The sequence below is a fragment of the Rhinatrema bivittatum genome, chromosome 16 (assembly GCF_901001135.1).
Source record: "Rhinatrema bivittatum chromosome 16, aRhiBiv1.1, whole genome shotgun sequence".
Taxonomy (NCBI): domain Eukaryota; kingdom Metazoa; phylum Chordata; class Amphibia; order Gymnophiona; family Rhinatrematidae; genus Rhinatrema; species Rhinatrema bivittatum.
The window spans coordinates 40,623,942-40,650,186 of NC_042630.1; the positions used below are offsets into that span (position 1 = coordinate 40,623,942).

At 43.8% G+C, this 26,245-nt stretch overlaps 1 protein-coding gene across 1 annotated transcript in view; it reads right to left on the reverse strand.

Annotated features, from left to right (window-relative positions):
- The window catches only part of LOC115077496 (vomeronasal type-2 receptor 26-like), a 68,303-nt gene that overhangs the window by 32,959 nt on the left and 9,099 nt on the right, over positions 1-26,245 (reverse strand). Inside the window, exons 2-3 of the mRNA XM_029579786.1 lie at positions 20,760-21,051; positions 5,324-6,142 (exon numbers count right to left, since the gene is read on the reverse strand). Of these exons, the coding sequence (XP_029435646.1) occupies positions 5,324-6,142; positions 20,760-21,051 (1,111 nt within the window). The remainder of the gene's footprint in view (positions 1-5,323; positions 6,143-20,759; positions 21,052-26,245) is intronic.

Consider the following 26,245-nt stretch of genomic DNA (forward strand, 5'->3'; position numbering starts at 1 on the left):
GCTAAAGTGAAGGAGAACATTTCTAGTTCTCCTCTACCTGATTTACATCAGCCATGGATTGAGGGGTCACAACACCGACTTTTGATCCAGGAGCAATGGCTGCTGTGGGACTCGTCGTGGAGCGAATGCCAAACCTGTTGGCTGAGGATATCTCTTTGAGCCCCGAAGCGCTGATTATGCCATCTCCCCATTCTCGGGGGCGGTCGGATTGTCTGGAACTTCAGCCAATTTCATTTGGGGTGAGTCCGGGGATCCAGGTTTTAGAAGTGGCAGATGTTGAGGAGGTCGGTGAACCTATTTTGTCTTCTGTGATGGCAGATTTGGTTTCTTCCGGTGAGGAGAATTCTCTTCTCTCTGGGTCATCTTGCGTGGTGGGTCCCCTGGCCTGGGCCTCGACTCCAGACCCCCTCGGGAACTTGGGTGACGACACTGCATCAAGCTTAGGTGAAGAGGTGCAGGAAGGCCAGGCTGTGAAATCAGTGCTACCTAAACCTTCTGTTATAACTCTGGATATGAAATGGGATGTATTGGTTTCCCTTGAAACTTCTCTCTCTTCTTTAATGAAGATTTCCTTGAACACTAATCATCGGACTTTGGCAATTGAAAATCAAGGAAGCTAAATATGGCCTTGCTCGAAAATCTTCAAAATGTGTTGGTTTAGTCAGAGCTGATCCATTCAAAAGTAGCTTGAAAATGTTGAAAATTCCCTCAGAAGCCTTAATCTTAGAGTTTTAAATTTTCCTTATACAAAATTAATTGCTCTGACAGAACTTTTCAAGAATTTTTTGTCTAATGTTCTGAAAATTCCTACAGCTGCAATGCCTGTTATAACTAAGGCATTACCACAAAGTGAGGACGTTTCTGGCAGACACCAGCCTCAAGATTCATCCCTTGATTTGACTAATATTCTTGAATTATCACATGAGACTGAGATTACCAAAAGAACCATATTGCTTGTATCTTTTGCCTTTATGTTAGACACGAATAATTTGTTTCGGTATTTTCATCGTAATAGGTTACTTTTGTTCTGTGGTCACAAATTATGGATTTACCCTGATATTATTAGGAATACTTAAGACTGTAGGAAAATATTTCTGTCTATGAGACCTGAGGTTTTATCAAAGGGAACCCAATTTACAGTGCAATATCCTTCTAGGTGTTTAGTGAAGCATCTTAATGTAAATTATGTTGGTTTTTTTTTAACCTTCGCAACTTAGAACCTTTCTGGATTCACATGCCTAAAATACTCACTGCAGATTTGGCTGGAATTGATCTATTGTGGTGATTGTTTTCTCCTTTTTCCTTTTGTTTATTTTCACTCCTTTGCTTTCTTGGTCTCCCTCCTTTTCCTTTTATTATATTTATTATAGTATTATATATTATATTATTATTTCTTACTTTTCACACTGTTTACTATATGTACAATTTTTTCCTTATCCCTGACAACCTCAGTTTCTGGTACAATAAATTATTGTATTAATATGTAAATTGCAGAAAATAAAAGGGAACCCTCTCATTAGGATTCCATGGACAGTTGTTGGGAGAATAAGCACATTTAAAATCACCATGGGCTATACCCAGAGGTCTGTAATAAGGACACCTACCTACACAGAAAGAACCCCTGTAATTGCAATCAGATGTACACTCATCAATTTGGACAAATGCATTTTAATTTAACTTTAAAAATCAGTAACACCCAGACCTGGTCTTGTCTCAGTTCTTATAGCCTCTTATCTCATGTGAAGCACAAAAACTACGGCACACACACACACACACTGGTGACCTTCTTTCATTGCTTGGGCTATATGTGAAAGCTTTCCCCCCTCCCCCATTAAAATAGTCCCCCTCCCCAAGGGTTAAGAGTCAGCATGGGACTAAATGGTTAACCGGAACAGACCGAGAAGATATAAACAAGGTTGTGTGGCCTTGGGACTTAATACAACCCACTAAGTGTTATATGGTAATATGCAAGGAATATAAAAATTCCTAAGAAATAGATTATTGCTGATGTACGATTCTGATTCTTTTTGAGAATAAAGCAGTTTTCAAGAATAAAAACCCTAAATCCATAATAGATTTTTTTCTAGGCTTCTGAAAATGAGGTCAAGATCCACAAATGCTTCCTTTCCTAACCAAGATATAACTTTTGCAGGTGGGATTTCTGCAGGCTCCAGCTCATCTTGGACAGACAAAGCCAGTTCATGTTTTAGCCCCATTGAAAGCTATAGGGATAAATACTGAACCAGCTTTGAATGTCCTTGATGAGATGGATTCTTCTGCTATCCCAATTTTTAGATCTATTTTGCATACTTCTATGGTCAAAGGTTTTGCTTACACCACTGCACTACAGATGCAAAACAGTTTTACAATAAACAAATATATGCAAATAATAACAAACATGCATATATGCAATTTAAAAAATGTATCTTTGTAATAATTACTCATCTAAAATCCACACTTTTATATATTCAAATACATGCCATTTATGCATGCATGCAGATATAAAAAGCTTGCTCCCAGTGTCCATCTTTCTACTTGCACCACATCCGTAAGGAGTGGAGTGCTGCTGAGAAAGCTTAACCTTCTGGTCTGTGAAGTCATGAACGTCCAGAACATTCTGTCTGGGCAGGAGTCCAGGTAAGTGGGCTGGTAGAGAAAGGAGAGAATATAGAAGATTTATCGCCAGTTTAATGTGATGTTCCATAACAACTGCAGTTTGAAAAACTTGAGCCAAAAGCACTGGGACCTCTGACATCTGGTGAAGTGTAAGCAGGCCAGGATGAGTACTGAAGTGCATGGAAGCCAGATCACCTTCTCCATAGCAGAATGGATGGTATTCAGCACCATTTCAAAGGCATCTGTGAGAGGTATGGGAAAGCTGGGTACCTCATATGTAGTAGGACAAATTGACAAACTAATGATTAGCAGATCACCAGGAACAGATGGTATGCATCCCAGAGTGATGAAAGAACTAAAAAATGAAATTGCAGAACTGCTTTTGGTACATAGTAAACTATCATTACAATTGTCTATAGTACTTGAAGACTGGAGGGTTGCTAATGTAATGCAGACTGAAGGGTTGCTAATGTAATGCCAATTTTAACGCCCACAAGCTACTGTTTAAGGAATTCTGGAGACAATACAATGAAACAACATTTAGAGGCCATATACTAAAAGTGCTGGGATCCATTTTTAGCCGCTGAGCAGCTTGGCTTTATCTGGCTAGGTAGCAGAGTATATTCAGCAGCACAATTTGTAAGCATTCACATGATGAAAAATAAACTAAACTTCAAACTGACCAAAGGTCATGATGCAAAGAAATGACCTTAAAGTTGATGTAGAATTAGAAATAATTAGTCTGTCAAAGTATATAAATGGAAGATAAAGTTATATTTATTAACTAGACATGGTCATGGCTAATAGATGAAATAATCTAAAGGAGGCTAAGGGCAGACTTTTTTCATTGTTTCATACATCATCAGAATTGCCATGCTGGGTAAGACTAAGATCCATTGAGCTCAGCATCTTGTCTCCAACAGTGACCAATCAAGGTCAAAGAATCTGGAAGATCCTGTGGAGAAGTTCTGAATCCTGTTACTCACTACCAGGAACAGCAATAGCTTTCTTTAGACTATTTGGCTAATACGGTGTTATGGACTTTTCCTCCAGAAATATGTCCAGGCCTCTTTTAAACGAAGATGTGCTAGTTACCTTCATCACATCCTCTGGCAACAGATTCCACAGCTTGATAGCTGCATGAAAAAAAAAAGTATTTTCTATGATTTGTTTACCTGTTCCATCCCAGTCATGATTTTTAGAAACTTCTTACAATTACATATCCCTTCTTAGTTGTCTCTTACCCAAGCTGGAACCCTAGTTGGCATAGCCTCTTATCAAAGGAGATGTGTTCCATCACTTTTATAATTGTTGTCACTCTCCTTTACTTTTTCTAATTCAATAATGTTTCTTGAGATGGTGTGACCTGTACTCAAGGTGTGGTTGCATCATTCATCAATACAGAGGCAATATAATATTTTCTGTTTCATTATATATTCCTTTCTGGATCATTCCTAACATTCAGTTTATTGGATCATTCCTAACTTTCATCATATTGTCCACAAGTTGTCCAAAGTCCTTTTTTCCTAGGAAGTAGCTCCCAATATAGAACCCAGCATCGTGTGTCTGTAGTCGGGATTATTTTTCCCTATGTGCATCAGTTTGCATTTTTTCCCACAAATTTTGTCTGCTGTTTAGTTGTCCAGTCTCTTAGTTTCACAAGGTCCTTTTGCAGTTCCTCACAATCTGTCTCAGTTTTAATAAATTTGAATAATTTTGTCTCATCTGTCTCATTCTTCAGCCCTTTTCCAGATCATTCATGAATATGTTAAACAGCATACTTTCCAGTACTGAGATCCCTTTGGTGTTCCACTATAGACTTTTCTCCATTTAGAAAACAAGCCATTTAGTCCTGCTTTCTGTTTCCAGCCTTCTAACCAGTTACCATCGCGCAACAGAAAACTGCCTCTTACCCATGACTTTGCAATTTCCCAATGAGTCTCTCCTAGGGAACTTTGTCAAATCTCTTCTAAATATCTAAATACACTATATCAACCAGCTCACCTTTACCTACAGGTTTATTTACCCTCTGCAAAAATTCTAAAAGATTGGTAAGACAGGATTTCCACTTGCTAAAATCATGCTGACTCTTCCATATTAAGTCATGTCTGTCTATATGGTGAGCGATTTTATTTGGAGGAATGACTTCTACCATTGGTCTACAGTTTCCCTGATCATCCCTTGAGACCTTTTTAAAAAATCTGCATCACATTGGCAACCTTTCAATCTTCAGGAATTATGGCTGTTTTAAATGAAATGTTACAGAATCCAGATCACTAGTAACAGGATAGCAATGTCTTGTTTTCATTCTTTTGGAAATCTCTGCCTTTTGCCACAATGCATTGCTTCTCCTGGGTTAGGCCTGGGCTTATCTCTTCCATAGTTTCTGCTATTAATTCCTGTCATGGTGATAGAATATTCTGGGGAATGGAGTTGGTTTTTTTTTTAGGCTAGGTCAGAGATCTGTCTCCTGTTCATCTAGGAGGGATATGAGGTTACAAGAAACTCCCTGGAAAGGAGGCAACAGGCTGGCAAGCATTAAAGGCTAAAAATGAGATCTTTCAATTTAATAATTCAAACCAGTTCCCATCCAATAAGATCAATATTGGTCATATGTAAACCAGATAGAAATGTTAATATGTCAGAAAAAAATGGCTTTTAATAGTAAAATAAAATAGTATAAACCAACCAAACAATATTTTCTTACCTGTCTTGAGAAAGAATTTTGTATTAGACTTGATTTATTTACAAATCCACCCTGCTGGACTTCGGATGAGTACACGTGATGCAAAGCATAAGCCACTGCATATACAGCAATGTAAATACTGTATGAAAATCTAAGGTTATTCAGATCGAAGGTTGAAGCGTCAAGGAATCTCAGTTCATCTCTCTCCGTACACTTCCTTTCTTTAACAGGCCACTCGTCATAAGGAAGGTTTTCGGGTGCACAATGGAAAGTTGCAAACCACAACATCGTGAGCAAATTCATGTGCAACATTTTTGAGTGAGTGATGCCATAAATGAAATCTCTTAATCCAGGAATCTCCCCTTTGTGGACAGAAAGCATCAAGGAACCGTTAAATGCATACAGATAGTTTTTAAACCAATCGTCAGTGATAATTATTAATGTAGCTGAAGAAATCCAAACTTTCCTGGGCAGTTGGGCATCTTGTACTTTTTTCATTAATTCCAGAAAATAAATATATCTGCTGTATACAATGATGACATTTGCTGTTGTATTTGTCAGTACTTTGGTAGCAGTGTTAAAGCCTTTCAGGTCTGACATGGTGAGAATTACTAAAAAGGCAACACAAGCTCCACTCCTGATAATCTCATTCCTCAGCTCCTCACTGGCTCTCACATTACTGTCATCCTCCGATGCCAGAATACCAACCCAGGTCCAACCAAAGTGCTTCAGTAATTGAATTATGGCTTCATACTGAGATCTGTCATCAGGGACGGTCCGATATAAGGAAGGGAACTGAACCCGGTCATTGAGGATGGGATCCAGGGCTCCATAACTGATCTGCAGAGAACAGAAAAGTGTGTAACTTACAGACATTAAAAACATATATTAATTGATTTTTGTTACCATGAATCAAATGTTTCCTAAACAAATATGTCATTCAGGGTTTGATTTGATTCATTAACTTATATACTGCATTTGCAAATGGACATTTGAAAAAATCAATTTACAACAGAAAATAAATATATAAGAACATAAGAATATGCCATACTGGGTCAGACCAAGGGTCCATCAAGCCCAGCATCCTGTTTCCAACAGTGGCCTATCCAGGCCATAAGAACCTTGTAAGCACCCAAAAACTAAGGGGCGGATTTTAAGAGCCCTGCTCGCCTAAATCCGCCTAAATCCGGGCGGATTTAGGCGAGCAGGGCCCTGCGCGCCGGTGCGCCTATTTTACATAGGCCTACCGGCGCGCGCAGAGCCCCGGGACTCGCGTAAGTCCCGGAGTTTTCAGAGGGGGGCGTGTCGGGGGGGCGGGCGCGAGGCGTTTTCGGGGCATGTCGGGAGCATTTCGGGGGCGGGCCCGTGGGCGTGGTTACGGCCCGGGGCGGTCCGGGGCGTGGCCGCGCCCTCTGGACCCGCCCCCAGGTCGCGTCCCGGCGAGCTAGCGGCCCGCTGGCGCGCGGGGATTTACGTCTCCCACCGGGAGGCATAAATCCCCCGACAAAGGTAAGGGGGGGTTTAGACAGGGCCGGGCGGGTGGGTTAGGTAGGGGAAGGGAGGGGAAGGTGAGGGGAGGGCAAAAGAAAGTTCCCTCCGAGGCCGCTCCGATTTCGGAGCGGCCTCGGAGGGAACGGAGGTAGGCTGCGTATAGCGTACCGGCTATAGCTATCGATTCCGTATAGCGTGCGTTACTTTTATGTGATTAATACAATTAAACTACATGAAGCCGAAAATCAAAGGCATTTAGCTGAGTTTTCAAAATGACTGGTATTTATTCAGTTCACTGTTAGATGGATAAGTCATTATCCAGCTAAAAATGAACAGCCCGAGTTTAAAACCTGCATGTGTGTAAAATCTGGAGATTATGCACATGGCTGGTTCCTGCGCGCTCTGGGGCAGATTTTAAAAGGGTTACGCATGTAATATACATGCGTAACCCTTTTAAAAGCCTCCTGCGCATGCCAAGTCTATTCTACATAGGCTCGGCGATGAGCGTATGTCCCTGTGCTTGAAAAAATGGGCAGGGAGTGGGTGGGCTGGGGGGTGGGGCCAGAGCCTCCAGGCACATTGGCCAATTGTCACTGTGCCCAGGATCGCGGGCCGGCTGTCACCATCGCGCACAACCTATGCCTGCTCGGAGGCAGGCGCAACTTAAAAATTAAAGGTAAGGGGGGGTTTTAGGTAGGGCTGGGGGGCGGGTTAGGAAGGGGAAGGGAGGGGAAGGTGGGGGGGGGGTAGAAGGAAAGCTCCCTCCGAGGCCATTCCGATTTCGGAGCGGCCTTGGAGGGAACGGAGGAAGGCTGTACAGTTTGGTGCGCGCAGGTTGCACAATTGTGCACCCCCTTGTGCGCGCCAACCCTGGATTTTATATCATGCGCGCGACTGCGCGCACATGTTATAAAATCGGGTGTAGCTTTGTGCGCGCCGGGTTGCGTGCACAAATCTATGCTTGCGCGTAGTTTTTAAAATCTAGCCCTCTATGGCATTTTATAACGGGCCCAGAGGAGCAGTAAGTATTGAAATAAAAAGATTTGGGGTAGATAGATAGGGGTTAGGGGTCAGGGACAAGAGGAGAAAGGAGAGAAAGGTTAGGTAGGGGGTAGGGAAGTTTCCTTCCAGTTTACTCCTAATTGGTGCGGACTGGGAGGGAACTGGGAAAAATGTCAGTCACGTCACTATGTATAATTTAGAAAATCCCCCCCCGTGCACGGAAGAGCCCAGTCACCCGCACATGTGCATGGACTTTAAAATCCGGCGCGCATGTGGATATCATATTTTATAACATGTGAGCGCCAACATGCATGTTCAAGAGAGATTTATTTATTTATTTATTTATTTATTTAAGGTTTTTTTTATACCGGCATTCATGAACTCGTTCACATCATGTCGGTTTACAGAAAACAGGGGTGCGAATAATACAGCCAAACATAAATAACGTGATGAAGAGAAGCAGTTACAATTAGCAAGGGCTAATGAACTGGGAATGTAAGAAATAGAAAGAGATAGAGGAGGTTAATTATATACAAAAGTACAATATAAATATGGCGTCTCATATATACAGTCTCTGGGTAGAGAATTTATTTGTGGTGCATATTAGGTAGAGTTCGGGAAGGCTTGCCTGAAGAGCCATGTCTTGAGTCTTTTCCTAAAGGTTAGGAGACATGGTTCGTTTCTGAGTTCTGGAGGGATGGAGTTCCATAACGGTGGTCCTGCAGTGGAAAGGGCTCGGTCTCTTAAGGTGCTGTGATTAGTGGTTTTCGTGGGTGGAACAATGAGGCATCCTCTGTAGGCTTCCCTGGTCGGTCTTGTGGATTTGTGTACGTGGGGAGGAATTTGTAGATCGATTGTGGTATGTTGGTGAATGATTTTGTATATCAAGGTGATGGATTTATAAATGATTCTGAAATGAATTGGTAACCAGTGGAGGTCTTGTAGCACTGGGGAGATATGGTCTCTTTTCTTAATGTTTGTCAGTAGACGGGCTGCTGCGTTTTGGACCATTTGGAGTGGTTTTGTGTATGAGGAGGGGAGGCCAAGTAAAGTGGAGCAGCAGTAGTCCAATTTCGAGAAAATGAGGGCTTGGAGGATGGTTCTGAAGTCTTTGGCGTGGAAGAGTGGTCTTATCCTTTTTAAAACTTGCAGTTTATAGAAACAGTCTTTGGTGGTTTTATTGATGTGGGCTTTGAAGTTCAGTTTATTGTCGATTAGCACACCTAGATCTCTCACATGAGTGGTTTGTAGGTTGGTTGGCAGAGAGGTTGTGAGATTGTTATCAGGAGTTATGAGTAATACTTCAGTTTTGGTGGAGTTTAGTACCAGATTTAGGCTGTTGAGGAGGCTTTTGATTTCTAGGTGACAGGATTCCCAGTATTCAAGGGTTTTTGAGTATGATTCTTTGATGGGGATCAGGATCTGGATGTCATCTGCATAGAGAAAGTGTATTAAATTGAGGTTGATGAGGAGTTGACATAGTGGTAGGAGGTAAATATTAAAGAGTGTAGGGGATAAGGAGGAACCTTGTGGGACTCCGATGGTCGAGTCGTGGCATGATGATTCTTTATTCTGGATTTTTACCTTGTAGCCTCTGTTGGTTAGAAATGATTTGAACCAGGAGAGCGCTAAACCAGAGATTCCTATCGCAGCTAGCTGTTTGATGAGGATAGCGTGGTTTACGGTATCGAAAGCTGCTGAGAGGTCCAGAAGGATCAATAGAAAGGATTGACCTTTGTCTATGCCTAAGATAAGTAGATCTGTTAGGGAGGTAAGTAGGGATTCTGTGCCCCGATTTTTGCGGAATCCATGTTGTGAGGCGGATAGAATTTTGTTGTCTTCGATGAAATCCGATAGTTGGGAGTTCACAAGCCTTTCCATAATCTTGGCTATGATGGGGAGATTAGCTATTGGACGGTAGTTGTTGGGGTCTTTTAGGTCCAGGTTGGGTTTTTTTAAAAGAGGTTTGAGTGAGGCTTGTTTGAGATCTTCTGGGAAGGAACCTTGGGAAAGCGAGCAGTTGATGATATCCGCTAATGTTTTAGAGATGGTGTCTGGTATTGAGAGGAGAAGTTTTGAGGGAATATGGTCTGCTGGGTGTGAAGATGGTTTCATTCTTCTAAGGATGGTTTGGATTTCGGAAGACGAAGTGGGTTCAAACATTTCAAGATGAATGTTTTTGATGTGAGGCAATAGGGCTGGAGTTAGGGGGATGATATTGGAGGGAAGTTGAGTAAGAAGATTTGTGATTTTGTTTTGAAAGAAGAGAGCGAGTTCATCTGCTTTAGCTTGAGCTTGGTTACTAGGGCATTCTGGTGAGGGTACTTGGGTTAGGGAGGAAACATAGGAGAATAGAGCTTTCGCGTCAAAGACTAAGTTGTGGATTTTGGAGGCAAAAAAGTCTCTTTTTGATTTGGAGGTGCAGGCCTTGTATTGTTGTAGCGTGCGTTTGTAGGCTGAGAGTGTGCTAGCAGTAGGACTTTTCCGCCAGTTAGATTCCTTTTGTCTTAATTTTTGTTTTAGCCTTCTGAGATCGTCATTGAACCATGGTTGTTTTTTGGAGGCGTCTGGGTGGGATTTTTTTGTAGTTAGAGGGCAGAGCTTGTTGGCTATGGATTCTGTGATGGAATTCCAAGATCGTAAGGCAGTATTGGGATCGGTGAGAACAATAGCGGGAAGGTGTTTGGTCAGCTGATTGGTGAGGTCGTCAGGGTGACAAGGTTTCCTGTAAATGAAGGAGGGAGTAGGTGAATGAGGAGCAGTAGGTTTTTCCAGTGCGAATGAGGTAGAAATCAGGGAGTGATCCGACCAGGGTACCTTCATATTTTTTGGTGGGGAAGACGATTTTATGCCTTTGTTGATAAAGATCAAGTCCAGCGTATGACCTGCTTTATGTGTCGGGTTTTTGACTATTTGGGAAAAGCCCATTGCTGAGAATGCTAGTAGAAGAGTTTGGCAGCTAGGTGAGAGAGCAGGGTTATCCATGTGTAGATTGAAATCTCCTAATATTATTGCTGGGGTGTCGAGGTTGAGGAGGGTTGTGGTTATTTCGATGATGGGTGAGACGTCAGATTCTAAGAGACCCGGGGGGGCATATATGAGAAGGATTTGGAGTTGGTGAGATGTGAAGAAGCCAATTTCAAGTTTAGTGTCGGAGTGTATCGGATGTTGTGAGAATTTGAGGTCTTTTTTAGTTGCAAGTAGGATTCCTCCTCCCCTCTTTTTCAGTCTAGGTAGGGAGAAGATATCGTAGGTTAGCGTCGGTAGTTGGTTTAAAATTGCAGTATCTGAGGGTTTCAGCCATGTTTCAGTTATTGCGCAAATATCTGGTTTGGCGTCAGTGAGGTAGTCGTTGAGGATTAGTGATTTTTTGGTTATAGATTGTGCATTGAAAAGCGATAGTGTGAATAGTGAGAGGCCTAGTAGTTGGGTTATCGGAGTTATTAGGATAGGTGTGAGAGTTTTTAGGTTGCGATGGTTTGCTTGTCTGGTTTGATTTGTTTTCTGTGAGAAATAGTGATGTATGATGGGGATTGAGAATGTTGGATGCATTTTAGAGTCCTGGAGTGGATGCTGGGTGGATGCTGGAGTCCTGGGGGTTGTTGGTGTGTGGAGTCGTAAGTGTTGTTTGATTGTCTTTGTCTAGCGTTGATGAATGGCTGCTGGGGTCCTGGAGAGTTGTCCGTGAGTGTCACAGGTGTAGCTGTTGCCTCTGTGTGTGTCTTTCTGGATTGAAGTCCTGGAGTGGATGCTGGGTGGATGCTGGAGTCCTGGAGTGGATGCTGGGTGGATGCTGGAGTCCTGGGGGTTGTTGGTGTGTGGAGTCGTAAGTGTTGTTTGATTGTCTTTGTCTAGCGTTGGTGAATGGCTGCTGGGGTCCTGGAGAGTTGTCCGTGAGTGTCACAGGTGTAGCTGTTGCCTCTGTGTGTGTCTTTCTGGATTGAAGTTTAAGAGTGAGAGCGTTCAAGCGTTAGATGGCTGGCCTGGAGTGTGTAGTCTGCCCTGGTTCTGGTACGCTTGGAGGTCTTGGTGGATTTTAGCAGGAGTTCAGCCGGTTTCCGTTTTGGTGGTCGAAGGCTCCGGGGCTCTCAGGGGCTGCACGAAGGGGCGCACAAAGGGGCGGGCCCCTTTGTGCGCGCGGCGCCTAGGATGTCCGGGATTAAAAACCTCGCTTGCTTCTCCGTGATTGGTTGAGGAGAATAGTAGGAGGAGGTCCTGTCTTGTGGCTTCCTGCGGCGGTGGGCGGAGAGCGGAGAGTCAGCCGGATCGCCGCGATTTCAAGAAGAAGAAGCAGGAGGAGGTAAGATTGGAACTTCCCCGTGGCCGGAGCGGGGGCCCACGGAGGTAGGGCGAGAGTTAATGGCCTTACCCCAATGGGCTCAAGCGCCGGCTGCGCGGGCCTCTCTCCCAGCGCCTATCCGTTCCGGGGACCTGCTTTCAGTCGTGTGGTCTGCGGCAAAGAGGGCGTCTGCGGTCGTGCCGGGTTTTTAAATTTGGCGCGGTCACGTTCTTCTGACGTCCCTCGCGCGACTGGGGCTGCGTCGTTCTTTGGTTCGGGGGAGGAGGGCCTGTCTTGTGGCTTCCTGCGGCGGTGGGCGGAGAGCGGAGAGTCGGGCGGATCGCCGCGATTTCAAGAAGAAGAAGCAGGAGGAGGTAAGATTGGAACTTCCCCGTGGCCGGAGCGGGGGCCCACTGAGGTAGGGCGAGAGTTAATGGCCTTACCCCGATGGGCTCAAGCGCCGGCTGCGCGGGCCTCTCTCCCAGTGCCTATCCGTTCCGGGGACCTGCTTTCAGTCGTGCGGTCTGCGGCAAAGAGGGCGTCTGCGGTCGTGCCGGGTTTTTAAATTTGGCGCGGTCGCGTTCTTCTGACGTCCCTCGCGCGACTGGGGCTGCGTCGTTCTTTGGTTCGGGGGAGGAGGGCCTGTCTTGTGGCTTCCTGCGGCGGTGGGCGGAGAGCGGAGATAAGTTATCCATCAAACTTTGATAGTAGGAGTTAGTTAGTAAAAAAAAGTTTATTGGCTAACTCTAACTATGCCAGGTAACAGATCTGAAATTATCCAGGAGCTAAAGAATAGAGCTGGTTAAATGATGATTAGCTTTAAAATATGTGGAGCGTGGGATCTGACTCCCAGGTCCAAAGTCAATGAAAAGAAGTGCCCTGCAGGACTGGCTCCACCCCATTCCCTAAACCCCTCCAAGTATTTACAAAAATGAATGCAGGATGTATTGGCACCAGGCTCCTAATTCTTCTATCCCTTCTCAGTAAGGCAAACTCCTTTCCTCACCTTCCCCTCCCCCCAACCTCCATCAAAAGTCTAAACTCCCCACTCTGTCAGTACTTTGGTGAACCACATTCTACCCTAGGATTACGGGTACAAAGTGATCCTGATTATGTCCAATGCTGCTCTGACAGCAAAGCTTCACATGCTTCAAAAGGGAATATTTATTCATGTGTTTACTGCTCTGCGACGTGGAGAGAGAGCCCAGCACCATCCCATCATATATTCATGGTTTTTATAAATACTTGGAAGGGTTTGGGATTAGCACTCAGTCCGGCAGGACACTGATCTATAATGATTTGAGGCCTGGGAATGTGGCTCCCAGGGCCTTGCTACAAGTTTTTTTTAATGGTAATTGCCACATAACTGGCCTCATTCTCATGAATATAACCAGAAAAGGATAACATTTTTCAGCTACTTTTAGCCAGATAATTTTAAACCTAACTGGCAATATTCAAAAGATTAACATTATCCAGCTATATATATGCGGCGGCGCGGGCCTGTCCCTTGCCGCGCGCAATAATCATTACAATGTTTTACTTCTCGTTAAACTGTTTATCTTTCCTCTAACTCTAATCCCAGTTAGAACGACCCCGTTTTATTGTAACTTTTTTCTTCCATGCACTTGTTTTACCTTTTAATGTATACTCTTATGTTATTAGTTATTTACGTTATAATGTATTTCTCACCCCTTGTTTTATGTAAACCGACATGATACGAACTCCGTGAATGCCGGTATAGAAAAAATACAAATAAATAAATAATAAATAAAATAACTAAAGGAAAGGCATGCGGCGGTGAGAGTCGCGAGGGGGGGTGGTGGAGGGGAGGAGAGGGAGTCAGAGCAAGGAGCAGGGCCAATAGCGCGACGCCAGCGATTTGAATCGCGGCGGTGCTATTGGTGGGTTTGGCAGGCAACAGCTGACGCTGGCCGTGCTTGCCTGCCAGATGGACCAGAGCGTGAAGGGTGAGGGCTGCACAGCGGTTTTGCTTAGTGAGGTTTCCATTTCATTAGTTAGAGGAAAGGAAAGATAATAATAAATAAATAAATAAATAAATAAATAAATAAATAAATACAAATAAATCAGCTTTATAGAATCAGCAGGGCTGTACCCATAGCGCAGTTGCATTGAGAAGTCTGCACATACCCCCTTCCGGAAGACGCAGTGCCTGGGATGAACAGAAAGGGAAAAGAGATGATGCCCCAGCCTGGAGGTGCCGGCCAACAGCGTGCGGGAAGCAGAAAAGCGGTTCTGGGGAGGCGTCCGGATGCCTTAAAAGAAAAGCAGCAGGCAAGTGTGCCAGTTCCCTCCCCCCCAATTCCCCCCCTTCTCCGCATCGGGTGAGAGTGATCCAGAGGATGCCCCCTCCCCCTCCTCCCAGATGCCCAGCTCAGAGGACCTTGACATTCCAGAGATTTCATTGAATATTTCTGGTGACATGCTTACCTTCCCAACCCACGGGTCGGCCCCTGCACTGCCTGTTGAAATGGATTTATTTATTTTTATTTATTTTAAAACTCTTCTATACCATCATTAAGTTAATTCACCATCACAACGGTTTACAGAAAGGCACAATAAGAAAAAACAAACAAACTATAATTGGTATAGATTACAAATTATTCATGTTCCAACATAGTACGGTAACATATTTTAATAAGAAAAGTCTATGTGTTAATTAAGGCTTATATATCGGTTGAAAAACTGTCAAGCGGTTCAAATCTAGCGTTAATATGCAATTGGAGATATTAGAGGAAAAAACTGATTACTTGGTGTGTCATTATCTTTCAACTGTTTTCCTCCTTCTCTGTCTTTATAAAAAGCTTGTTTAAAAAGCCAGGTTTTCAGACTAGTTTTAAATAGTTTCAAATTTCTCTGCAGCCTTATTTCGAGTGGCATGGAGTTCCATAGAACAGGTCCAGCCAGCGACAGTGCTCTTTCCCTTACCTGAGTAAAGCGTGCTGATTTAACAGAAGGAATAGTTAGTAGAGCTTTTTTGGCAGATCTAAGGTTTCTGTGTGGTACAAGTACGCGCAGTGCTGTGTTAAGCCAGTCGGCCTTTTCATCATGGATTAGTTTATGAATTATACACAATGCTTTACATTGTATTCTTTGTTCAATTGGAAGCCAGTGTAGTTCAGAAAGTGTACCTGTGATGTGGTCTCTTTTCTTTTTGCCTGTCAAAATTCTAGCAGCGGAATTTTGCAATTTTGGAGTGATCTAATAGTAACTTGAGGTAGCCCTAATAGCAGAGAGTTACAGTGGTCTGTGCTCGCGAATATCATTGCCTGTAGGACTGTGTGAAAATTAGTCAGTGTTAGCAGGGGTTTCAGTCTTCTAAGGACTATTAGTTTGGCGTAACCTTCTTTTAATTTCTGTGAAATGTGTTGTTTCATGTTAAGCTCAGGGTCAATTATTACCCCTAGATTCCGTACTTTTATTGCTAACTCTACGGTTTGATTATTTTTGATTGCGATTGTAGGTTGTGTAGGGTGTATAATTTTTCGTTTTAGGTGTAAGAATTCAGTTTTATCAATGTTTATTACCAGTTCCATTTTGTTTAGGAGTTATTTGATTATTTCAAGATACATATTAGTCAGTTTCATTGTTTCTTCGATTGTGTTTACGATGGGTAACAGTAGTTATATGTCATCCGCGTATATGTAGTGTATTATTCCAATTCTAGCGAGTAGGTGACATACTGGGAGGAGATAAATATTAAAGAGTGTTGCGGATAGGGCTGAACCTTATGGGACTCCTGGTTGTAGTTTAACTTTGTCTGATAGTGTGTTTTTGATTTGTACTTGGAAAAATCTGTTGCTTAAGTATGATTCAAACCAGTTTATTGTTTTGTTATTGAGTCCTATTTCTTTTAGTCTATTGATTAGTATTTTGTGATTTACAGTGTCAAATGCTGCCGAGAGATCCAATAGAATCAGAATGTAATGTGTTCCTATATCAAAGCCTCTTAAGATATTGTCTGATAAAGCTAGTAATAATGTACTGTAGTGTTTGTGGAAACCATGTTGTGCAGGATATAATATGTTATTACTTTCTAAGTGGTTTGATAGTTGTTTTTGAACTGTTTTTTCAATTAGTTTGGCTATTAGGGATATGTTGGAGACTTGTCTATAGTTGCTCAGCTTTAGGGGGTCAAGGTTCTTTTTCTTAATGATTGGCTTTATAATGGCTCCTTTCAGGATAGATGCAATGTGCCAGGGTCTATGGAGGGCAGCAATTTAAGGAGGAAGTTGGCCGCAGAGACACAAGGAAGCGGCAGTACCGGAAGTTCTTTATCATGGTGCAGAATTGGGTGAGTTGGAACAAACATGTGTGAGGATGAGAAAGGACAAAGGGAAGAGAAAGCAGAGGGCCAAACAATCCAGTACAGAGACACAGTAGTTCTACCTCGTCTTCTAGCGAGTCAGACTCGGAAGGGAGGCCAGGTCACAGTGCAGGCCCCAGGCAGGATTATGGGTCATCCAGTGCTAGCATCCTCAACAGAATTGTGGGAGGAAGTGCCTAGAAGATGCGTAGGTGGATTAAGAAGCTTAAATACTCAATATTTTTAAATTTTTAGAGGGCAGAAGGTGGGGAGGAGGGTCAAGAAGAAAAGCAAAAAAGGGATAAGGAGAGAAAGACAGGACCTAAGGTTGCCAAAAATATTTTGAATTGGGTTAGAGGGTTTTTACATTTGGCCAGCGTAGTAGGTCACTTTGAACCTCATCAGTATGGGTCGTTGTTGGCTTATGCTGACATTATTTTGGGTAATACATACACAGAGGGCTAATGTTCTCTATATTCAATAATTTTCACCACACTGCTAGAGAACACTAAATATCATATCACATAACACTTAAATTCAAACATACAAAAATGTTTATTTTAACAATATGACATAACACATGTCTAGACAATTAAATACTAACTAACCATACATACAATCCCACCATTCACTTATTAAAACCAGACCCAGTGCATAATATAGAATGGACCTAACTCAATTACCCAACACTTATCATATATGATAATTCAATTATACATCCATAAAGCAATATAGATATTATTGACAACTAAATGATAATTGTAACAAGTGCTGAATTAAAACATCTCATATTTTTAACAGACTCCAATAATAATCACAGTTATGTTAGATAAAGTGTATTATAAATGCATTCAATTCAGATTTCTTCTACAATTTCTTCCACAATGTAGACACAAACCACTTCACCGGTCCATTAAAGAAGTTTTTTATGTTGTGCACTGTCTTAGCACCATCCACTCGGCTATTCCCCGTGTATTCAACTATCTCCGACAAAGATCTTTGTTTCACCCGCTACGTGGGCTTCCTCAGGGACATATCCTTGCCGATTTTTCACTCTCCACAAACAAAACTAAAATAATTAAAAACATCTTAAATATTTTTACTAAACCAAACCACCCTTATAATCCATGCCAATCAAGCGATAATGAATCCCTTACCGTTCCACCGCCAACAAATACGAACCGCCGTGAGCACTTAAATTCATAACATTTTAAACACAAATTTCTGAAGTTCTAAAGATGTTCAAATCTTCCCCAAATTATTTATTACGGGTTTTTATACATCCAATGACACAAACTGCAACCAAGGAAAATTATTAAAAGACTTTTTAAGTAAGAGAAAACAACACACATACCTGAACAGATGCCACTAAGCCACATACCTTCGCGAAACTGGAAATGACGAATTCACCGGCCAACTCCTAGAATCTCAGAGCACCCACGCTACTTTTTATAGCAAACAAATGACAAGGATGAAATCAATCAACCTATAATCGCTGCAAAAAAAGCGACTATTATGCAAATGGAAACAACCGTGCACCTTTGATCAAACCAAACCTATCATACCTTATAAAGAGAAGTACTTCACTAAACCTGCCATGACACAACCAACGTACTAAAAGGAATACCAAATCCCACAACTCAGAACATTAACCAATAAACGGGCCGATACAGTAAAGTCGATACAGTAAAGTAAGGACGAACGCCCGCTCTCCTATTAGGTGACGCGGTAGATCCGGGTAAAAGGAGGCGCTAGGGACACTAGCGCGTCCCTAGCGCCTCCTTTTTGACAGGAGCGGCAGCTGTCAGCGGGTTTGACAGCCGATGCTCAATTTTGCTGGCGTCGGTTCTCGAGCCCGCTGACAGCCACGGGCTCGGAAACCGGACGCCGGCAAAATTGAGCGTCCAGTTTTCGGCCCGACAGCCGCGGGCCGAATTCAAATTTTATTTATTTTTTTTTAACTTTTTTAACTTTTCGGGACCTCTGACTTAATATCGCTATGATATTAAGTCGGAGGGTGCACAGAAAAGCAGTTTTTACTGCTTTTCTGTGCACTTTCCCAGCGCTGGAAGAAATTAACGCCGACCCAAAGGTCGGCGCTAATTTCTGAAAGTAAAATGTGCAGCTTGGCTGCACATTTTACTTTCTGTATCCCGCGCGCATACCTAATAGGGCCATCAACATGCATTTGCATGTTGTGCATTTGCATGTTGAGGGCACTATTAGATGCCGCGAGTTGGACGCGCATTTTCCTCCCCTTACTGAATAAGGGGTAAGGGAAAATGCGCGTCCAAGAGCAGGCTAACAGTGCCTGGGTGTAATGTATTATTTTAAGTTATGGCAAAGGGGTGCTATGCCGGGATGGTGACTCTGACTTTTAGTAGGGAAGGAGTACAGACCTGTCCCAATCCCCTAGCTTTATGAGGGCCTTCCTATATAACAGGTCTATCCAGTAACGAGCGGTAGGAAGAGCTGCGTTAGTGCCCGGCGCACCTGCGGTTGCCGCACGCACAGTGCAGCTCACCTACCGCTCGATCCTGTATGTAAATAGCTTGCAAATGCAAGCTGTGTCTAAGAAGCATCCGTGAAGCGTTAGGCCCGCGCAACCCATTTTACTGGATAGAGCGCCTATACAGTATCCTGGGTGCGCGGGCCTAACGCTTCACGGCCACGCTGGTATCTGTCATTTCAAATGTCATTTGAAATGACAGATACCAGGAAGTCGGGATTGCCAGGAGAGGTCGCTTTACACTGCCAGTACCTTCTTCCCTCCTCCCGAAGCAGGGCGCGAAAAGCAGCCTTGCTCCGGGAGGAGGGAAGAAGGGACGGGCAGTGTAAAGCGGCGAAGCGACTTACTTTTTGCACCCCTCTCCGGACATCGGACGACCTCTCCTGCCTCCAGCTGCTCGCGAAGATGGACGCCTGCATGGCCGCTGAAGACGTGACGTCACGACGTTTGGCATCACGGCATGTGTATCTACGCGTGTATCTTGTAAAATCCAGCGTACTTTTGTTCGCGCCTGGTGCGCGAACAAAAGTACGCGCGCGCGTATGTTTTTAAGATCTACCCCTATGTGCGTAACCCCAAAAACCCGCTCCTGCATGTGCCGAGCCTATTTTGCATAGGCCCAGCGACGTGCACAAGCCCCGGGACGCGCATATGTCCCAGGCTTGAAAAAAGGGGCGGGGAGTGGGTGGGAAGGGGTGGTCTGAGGGTGGGGCGGGGGCGGGACCGAGGCCTCTGGCACAGCAGCCGTGCCGGGGGATCGTGCGCTGGCACTTGGCCGGCATGCACAACCTACGCCTGCCCAGAGGCAGGCGTAACTTATATAACAAAGGTAAAGGGGGGTTTAGATAGGGCTGGGGGGGTGGGTTAGGTAGGGGAAGGGAGGGAAAGGTGGGGGGGAAGGAATGGGGAAAGCCATAGGGACTCCCCTAGGGCTTGGCGTGCACAAGTGTACACTCTCTCGTGCGCTGATCCTGGATTTTATAACATGAGCGTGGCTGTGCGTGCATGTAGCTTTTAATATCTGCCCCATAGTATTTAAATGGGTTTCTTTTGGTAACACACACACACACATATATATATATATATGTAAATAAATATATATATATTTTCTTTTTCTCCCCCATATTATGTGATATTTATTTATTTATTTATTTATTTATAACTTTTATATACCGGCATTCGTAAAAAACATCATGTCGGTTTACAGATAACTGAGAAAGGAAATTACAATGATAGTTGGAGGAAGGATAGATAGTTTAAAGGTAAGTTAACTTTACTGTAGAGCCAACGTGCGTCACAGTTAAAAAATGAGATTACATATAATAAACCATATTATACAAAATTTGACAATATTAGACAGAATTAGACAGAATTAATTAATGATATGTATGCAATAATGTTTTCCTGAATTGAAATTTGTTAACATTTGTTTTGTGATACATATTTCCTATGTTTTCATGATGTAATCATTGAGGAAAATAATAACTAAGTATAAATAATAATAAAAAAAAAAAGTAAAAATCCATGCCCACTCTTCACATCTATCATGCATGTGGAAATATGATCGTTCATCCCTATGTGGTATTGTTATGTGAGGAACCTTTTGAAAGTGGTTTCCAAAGGATAGATTTGGATTGAGGGGCAAAAAATACCAAAAGGTAGAAATTGAGGGCAAAGAAGGTGGGGGAAATTCAAAAGAGAAAAAGAATAATTAAGGAAAGGAATATAAAGAAAGAATGAAAAGTCTGTGGAAAATGGAAAGAGAAGTGAAAAATTACTACAAACCCTCAGTATCTCCTAATGTTTGAATATTTTCGTAAAACTGAACTCTATAGAGATTTCTTATTCATACCTGAGGGTATCTGTACATCCCTGTGATGCTTGCAGATGAACAGGTTGGAGAAGACATCAGGTGTCCTATCACAGCTACTAATCTGCCCTTCTGATAACAGCGATAATTAGGAACTGGATACAGAAGACTAGATAATACTCGCAAAATGTTAAGCACTGAAATGTCATCACTGTAGCAAGAATCATACACCAGGAATCCCAGAGTAATGTTGGGTAAGAGGTCTGTTCTGTTGTTGATCTCCTCAATGGCAAAAGCAAAGGCCAAAAGATGCCGTAAGTAATGCAAATGCTGTCTGAAGGAATAATGTTATTATTTGATGAAAAGAAAGAATAAAACCTCTTTTTTAAAATTATCTCTTGCAATTTACTTCCACATTTATTCCTATAATAATGGCACATATAGCATGCTCTATTCAGCTGTATTACTATTCATTTTATTGCAAGTTTACCATTTCTTTAGAAGGCATATTATAAAAAGCAGATTTGTAATTCTGTTGATTTTCTGTATAACAAGAATGTAATGTGTAGTTCTGTTCTGTCATTCTTACAAAAACATTTTGATGTTGGGCATGAGCCCAGTCTCTCAAATGTACTGCTAATGCTCTCCTTAATACAAGCATTGTTTCAAAGAGAGGCTTGGTCTGGAGTTCATAGGATGTAATATATATCGCGGCAACATGTCAAGTTGTGGCTGAAAGTTAATTTTACTTAGGTTAGTGATGACCAATACAATGGGGACCATTTATCTTAATGCAGTTTCTTGATCTTTAATTGCGTCCCAAAATGCTTGAGGATCTTTTCTTTCTCCATGACTGCCTTATAGAATTTGCTTATGTGTCTACATGGGCAAAAATGTCCCTGCAAGTTTTTTTCCCTCCTTTATTCCACCTGCTGAAAAGGAGTTGCAAAGTACACATGAACATTTGAAAATGACTTTCTGCATGAGTACTTTACCCTCCCCATCCCCTGACTTCATCATCCTCTCATCAATGCCCTTTTTTCATTATAAGTGTGATGTGAACATCACACTTACCTTTAAACTGTCTGAAGAAGGAACTTTTTTTATAGATCAATTTACAAAGATAAATATCTTTGAATGCACTCATTCATAAATTGAATTATGCACAATTAAGTCACCACTAAGCAGTTAAAAATGAATCCCTATATGTCATACTTATTAACCATGGGTACAATTAATCCAAATCATTTTTTTGCCTTTGAAAAATGATCGATAGAAAAAAATTATATCAAATATAGTTGTCATAACAGGTTATATTTGGATAATTTTCAGCCTAAGGAATGTTTTCAGGAAATTCACAAATAAACTTTGAAAGCGCACACTGGGGGAGCAGGGAGATTCATATTAGACACATAATTATGCCCTGATATGTGTGCCTGAGTTTGAAACCAACATGGAGACTATGGCTCACCCAGAATCCTTTGCTGCCTTGGCCTGCTCATGGGAACCTTAAATGCCCTATTGACCCTGATTTGGAGAAACTACATGAGACATCTGGACAGCAGCAGGAGATGTCAAAAGCTTATGATGGAAGATCATGGGGTCACAGAAAAGGAGAAGGAAAAGGTTAGAATCTCACAGGCTAATGTTTCCACTAATTGGTACCAGTGAAACCAGAGTCTTGGAAACCTCCCTGAGGATGAAAACCTGATAGGACACAGGACTAACAGAAGATTGATATGCACATCAGGCAAGTATGCCTCAATTTGGGAGGTGAAATGGGTAACAGTACATGATACTCCCATAAGAGTCAAAAGACTGTCTGTGTTACCTATAGAAAGAAGACTTTAATAATGTATGGAGAGAGACACAGAGTAGTACTTCTCTACAGAGAGAACTGCGACTCTGTTCCTCCCAAAGGTAACTGCATTGCTTATTGATATGCAATAATAAACTTAAATTTGTTTCTACTAAATTTGGTATGTACCTTTGTGTTCATGGGGCAGTGCCTTTAAGCTGATTTAGCGCTCAACAGTTTGGCAACCCAGATGGGACTCAGCAGCGGCTGAGACCATCGTGCATTGTGCAGTCTTGCATCTGAGCCTGGTGGACAGCTTCAGATTCAACACTGGTTCTTGGACATCAATTGGCTCTCGTCCGAAGGAATTTACCCAGATAAAGATTTCTGGATGTTAATTCAGATGTGATACCCGGAGACGGACCGACAGATAGAGAGAAAGATTGAAGATTTTTGGCTGTCTATTGAAAAGTAATACCTGGAGACAGACAAAAGAGAGAGACTGCTCACCCCGCTGCGGTGAGCGAAGGACAGATCTGTATGTAAGTATAATTTTGTTGTTAGCAAGTAAGAGATTTTTCTTTGGACAATTGTAGATAAAAGTGCACTATTTATTTTGATTTTGCTGTGGGGATGTTTAGATTCTTTCTAGTATACTTAATGAAAGCTTATTAGGTGTGATTATGGTTCATTTGCCTGCATAGTTGTTAATAAAGTTTAAGACAGCAACAGTTAGTCCTTTGTTTTAAGTCTGGTGGATTCTTATGGGCAACAGTGGTAGTGACTCCCACAGAGAATATATTTTTACTAGCCGTTAAGCCCGTAACAACGGGCTACATTTAAAAAACTTTTTCAGTCCATTTCCTTCCCCCTCATTCTCCCTCCCACCTCCCCCCTCATTCTCCCTCCCCCTCCTCTCCCTTCCACCTCCACCTTCCCCTCATTCTCCCTTCCACCTTCCCCTCCCTCTCATTCTCCCTCCCCCTCATTCTCCCTCCCCTCATTCTCCCTCCCCCCTCATTCTCCCTTCCCCCTCCCCTCCCCCTCATTCTCCCTTCCCCTCATTCTCCCTTCCACCTCCCCTCCCATTCTCCCTTCCACCTCCCCCCTCATTCTCCCTCCCCCTCCTCTCCCTTCCACCTCCCCCTCATTCTCCCTCCCCCTCCTCTCCCTTCCACCTCCCCCTCATTCTCCCTTCCACCTCCCCCTCATTCTCCCTTCCACTCCTCTATTCTCCCTCCCACCTCTCCCTTCCCCCTCCCCTCCCCTCCTCTATTCTCCCTCCCACCTCTATTCTCCCTCCCACTCCTTCTCGCCTCACTCTCTCCTCCCTCCCTCAGTCACTCCCCTCCTCATTCACAATCCCTTCGGATGGCGCGCGCGCGCCGCCGCTGCTACAGGTCCTGGTTGTCACCGCCGCTGCCGCTACGGGTCCTGGTCCTCGCCGCTGCCGCCGCTACGGGTCCTGGTCCTCACCGCCGCCGCTGCCGCTACGGCCCCTCGCTGCCGCTGCCGCTACGGGTCCTCCCAGCGCCATTTTTGTAAATAGGCAAACCTGGCCGACGTGCTCGCCCACGCATGCGCCGTAGAGCTGCTCTCTACTGCGCATTTGCGACATGTTGGTCAGGGCTCCCTTATCTAGTAGATTATGCAGCTCGTATGGTTCACCAGAGCTGGCAGTAGAGAGTGGATGAGATAGCAACAATCTGTGATCCTCGGCGGAGGAGACCTGTCCCACAATGGTGGTATAAGGCCATGTTGCAGATATCCAGTGAGGCACTGTAGGAGAGACAGACTGGCAGATGTTATTACACACTCCCTTGTAGCTGAGCAGATAGAGTTCTCAATAAGCAGTAGAGAGAGGATAGGTAGCTACAGCCTGTAATCCTCGTGTTATGATATCGAGGTGTTTGGTGGATTCTCAGGGGCAACAGTAATGTTATCTCCTATGGGGAGGAGCCCTGTAGGGAGACTGATGCACCGGCTAGACTCAATAGCACAGACACAGAGAGAGTTATTTTATTGTACAGCTAGGATGACCACCAGAGGTGGCAGTAGAGAGCAGGTTAGCTGGTAGCAGACTGTAATCCTTGGCGAGGGAGACCTGTCCCACAATGGTCGTATAAGGCCCCAATGCAGATGTCCAATAAGGCACTGTAGGAAAGACAGACTAGCAGATGTTAAACACACTCCCATAGCTGAGTAGAGAGAATCCCAATGAGCAGTAGAGAGGATAGGTGTTATCAGTCCATGGTCCTCAGCAGAGGAGACCCATTCCACAATGGTGATGTAGGGCCTGATGCAGAGAGGTAGCGAGGAACTGATGAGAGACAGACTGGTAGAAGTTTTACTCACTCTCTATAGCTGACAGATGGATTTCCAGTAGGTTGAAGAATGGAGCAGGCACCAGGAAAGACACACAGGCCCTCGAGGAGCAAGTACCTGTAAGAGGATAGGCACCTGTAAATAAGCAGAGGGCCCCCGAGGAGCAGGTACCCAAGTTAGAGAACTCCGAAGGGTGAAGATAGCTTTCAATAGATAGAAAAGGCAGAGTAGCTTTAGACCGGGGCATACCGATCCTTGCTAACTCGGCAAGAGTCAGCAAATGGGCAACCTTAAATACGTGAAAGCAGTGACGTCACTCGAGGAGGACTCCCCCGAGGTTCGCAGCAACACTGCTACAAAGGTAGGGACACGCACGCACGCGTGCCCTAGGAGACCTCGGGTCAAGATGGCCGAATGCAGCACCAGAATTGCTCCAGGGAAGCTGGAGAGTGCGGCAAGGAGACACCACGGATGCCATTGTCCTGAGGCTGGTGGAGAAAGCTGAGAGAAAGGTGAAGTATGTCGGCGAAGTCGTCTGAGCCTGATGGACGCAACACCATGGCAGAGGAGACCCGTTCCACAATGATGGTGTTTGGCTTGATGCAGATAAACAACGAGGAGCTGTAGATGAACAGACTGGGAGAAGTAGTACTCACTCTCTGTAGCTGATAGGTAGTGTTCCAGCAGGTAGAAGAATTGGCAGCAGGCACCAGGATAGACACACAGGCCCTCGAGGAGCGAGTACCTGGATTCAGGGTAGGCACCTGGAAATAAGCAAAGGGTCCCCGAGGAGCAGTACCCAAGTTAGTAGAACCCCGGAGGGTGGAGGTAGCTTCCAGCAGCAGCAGAAGTGGCAGAGCAGCTTCAGACCGGAATGAATCCAATCCATTGAACTCGGTGAGAGTCAGCAAATGGGCAACCTTTTGTAGTCGGAAGCAGTGACGTCACTCGATGGGGACACCCCCGAGGTTTGCACCAACACTGCTACAAGATTTGAGGCATCCCTGCACGCGCACCCCAGGAGGCCCCAGGTCAATATGGTGGGATGCTGTGCCAAAGACGCTCGGGGGACGCCGGAGGGGGCGGCAAGGAGACGCTACGGACGCCATTCTCCCGAGGCTGGTGGAGAAGGCAGAAATAGAGGTGAGGCATGTTGGGCGAAGCCGTCTGAGACTGACGGACACAACAGTACCCTCCTTCAAAGGACCTCCTTCAGACCCCCCACCTGGTCTTGGTTTCCAAGGATGTGAACAAAGATACTGGTTCAGCATCTCTTTGTCTAGAATGTTAGACATAGGTTCCTACGAGTTATTTTCTGGTCCATAGCCCTCCCAAGACAGGAGGTATTCCCATACTCTGCCTCTCTTCCTTATATCAAGTATAGCATCTACTTTGTACTCAATGA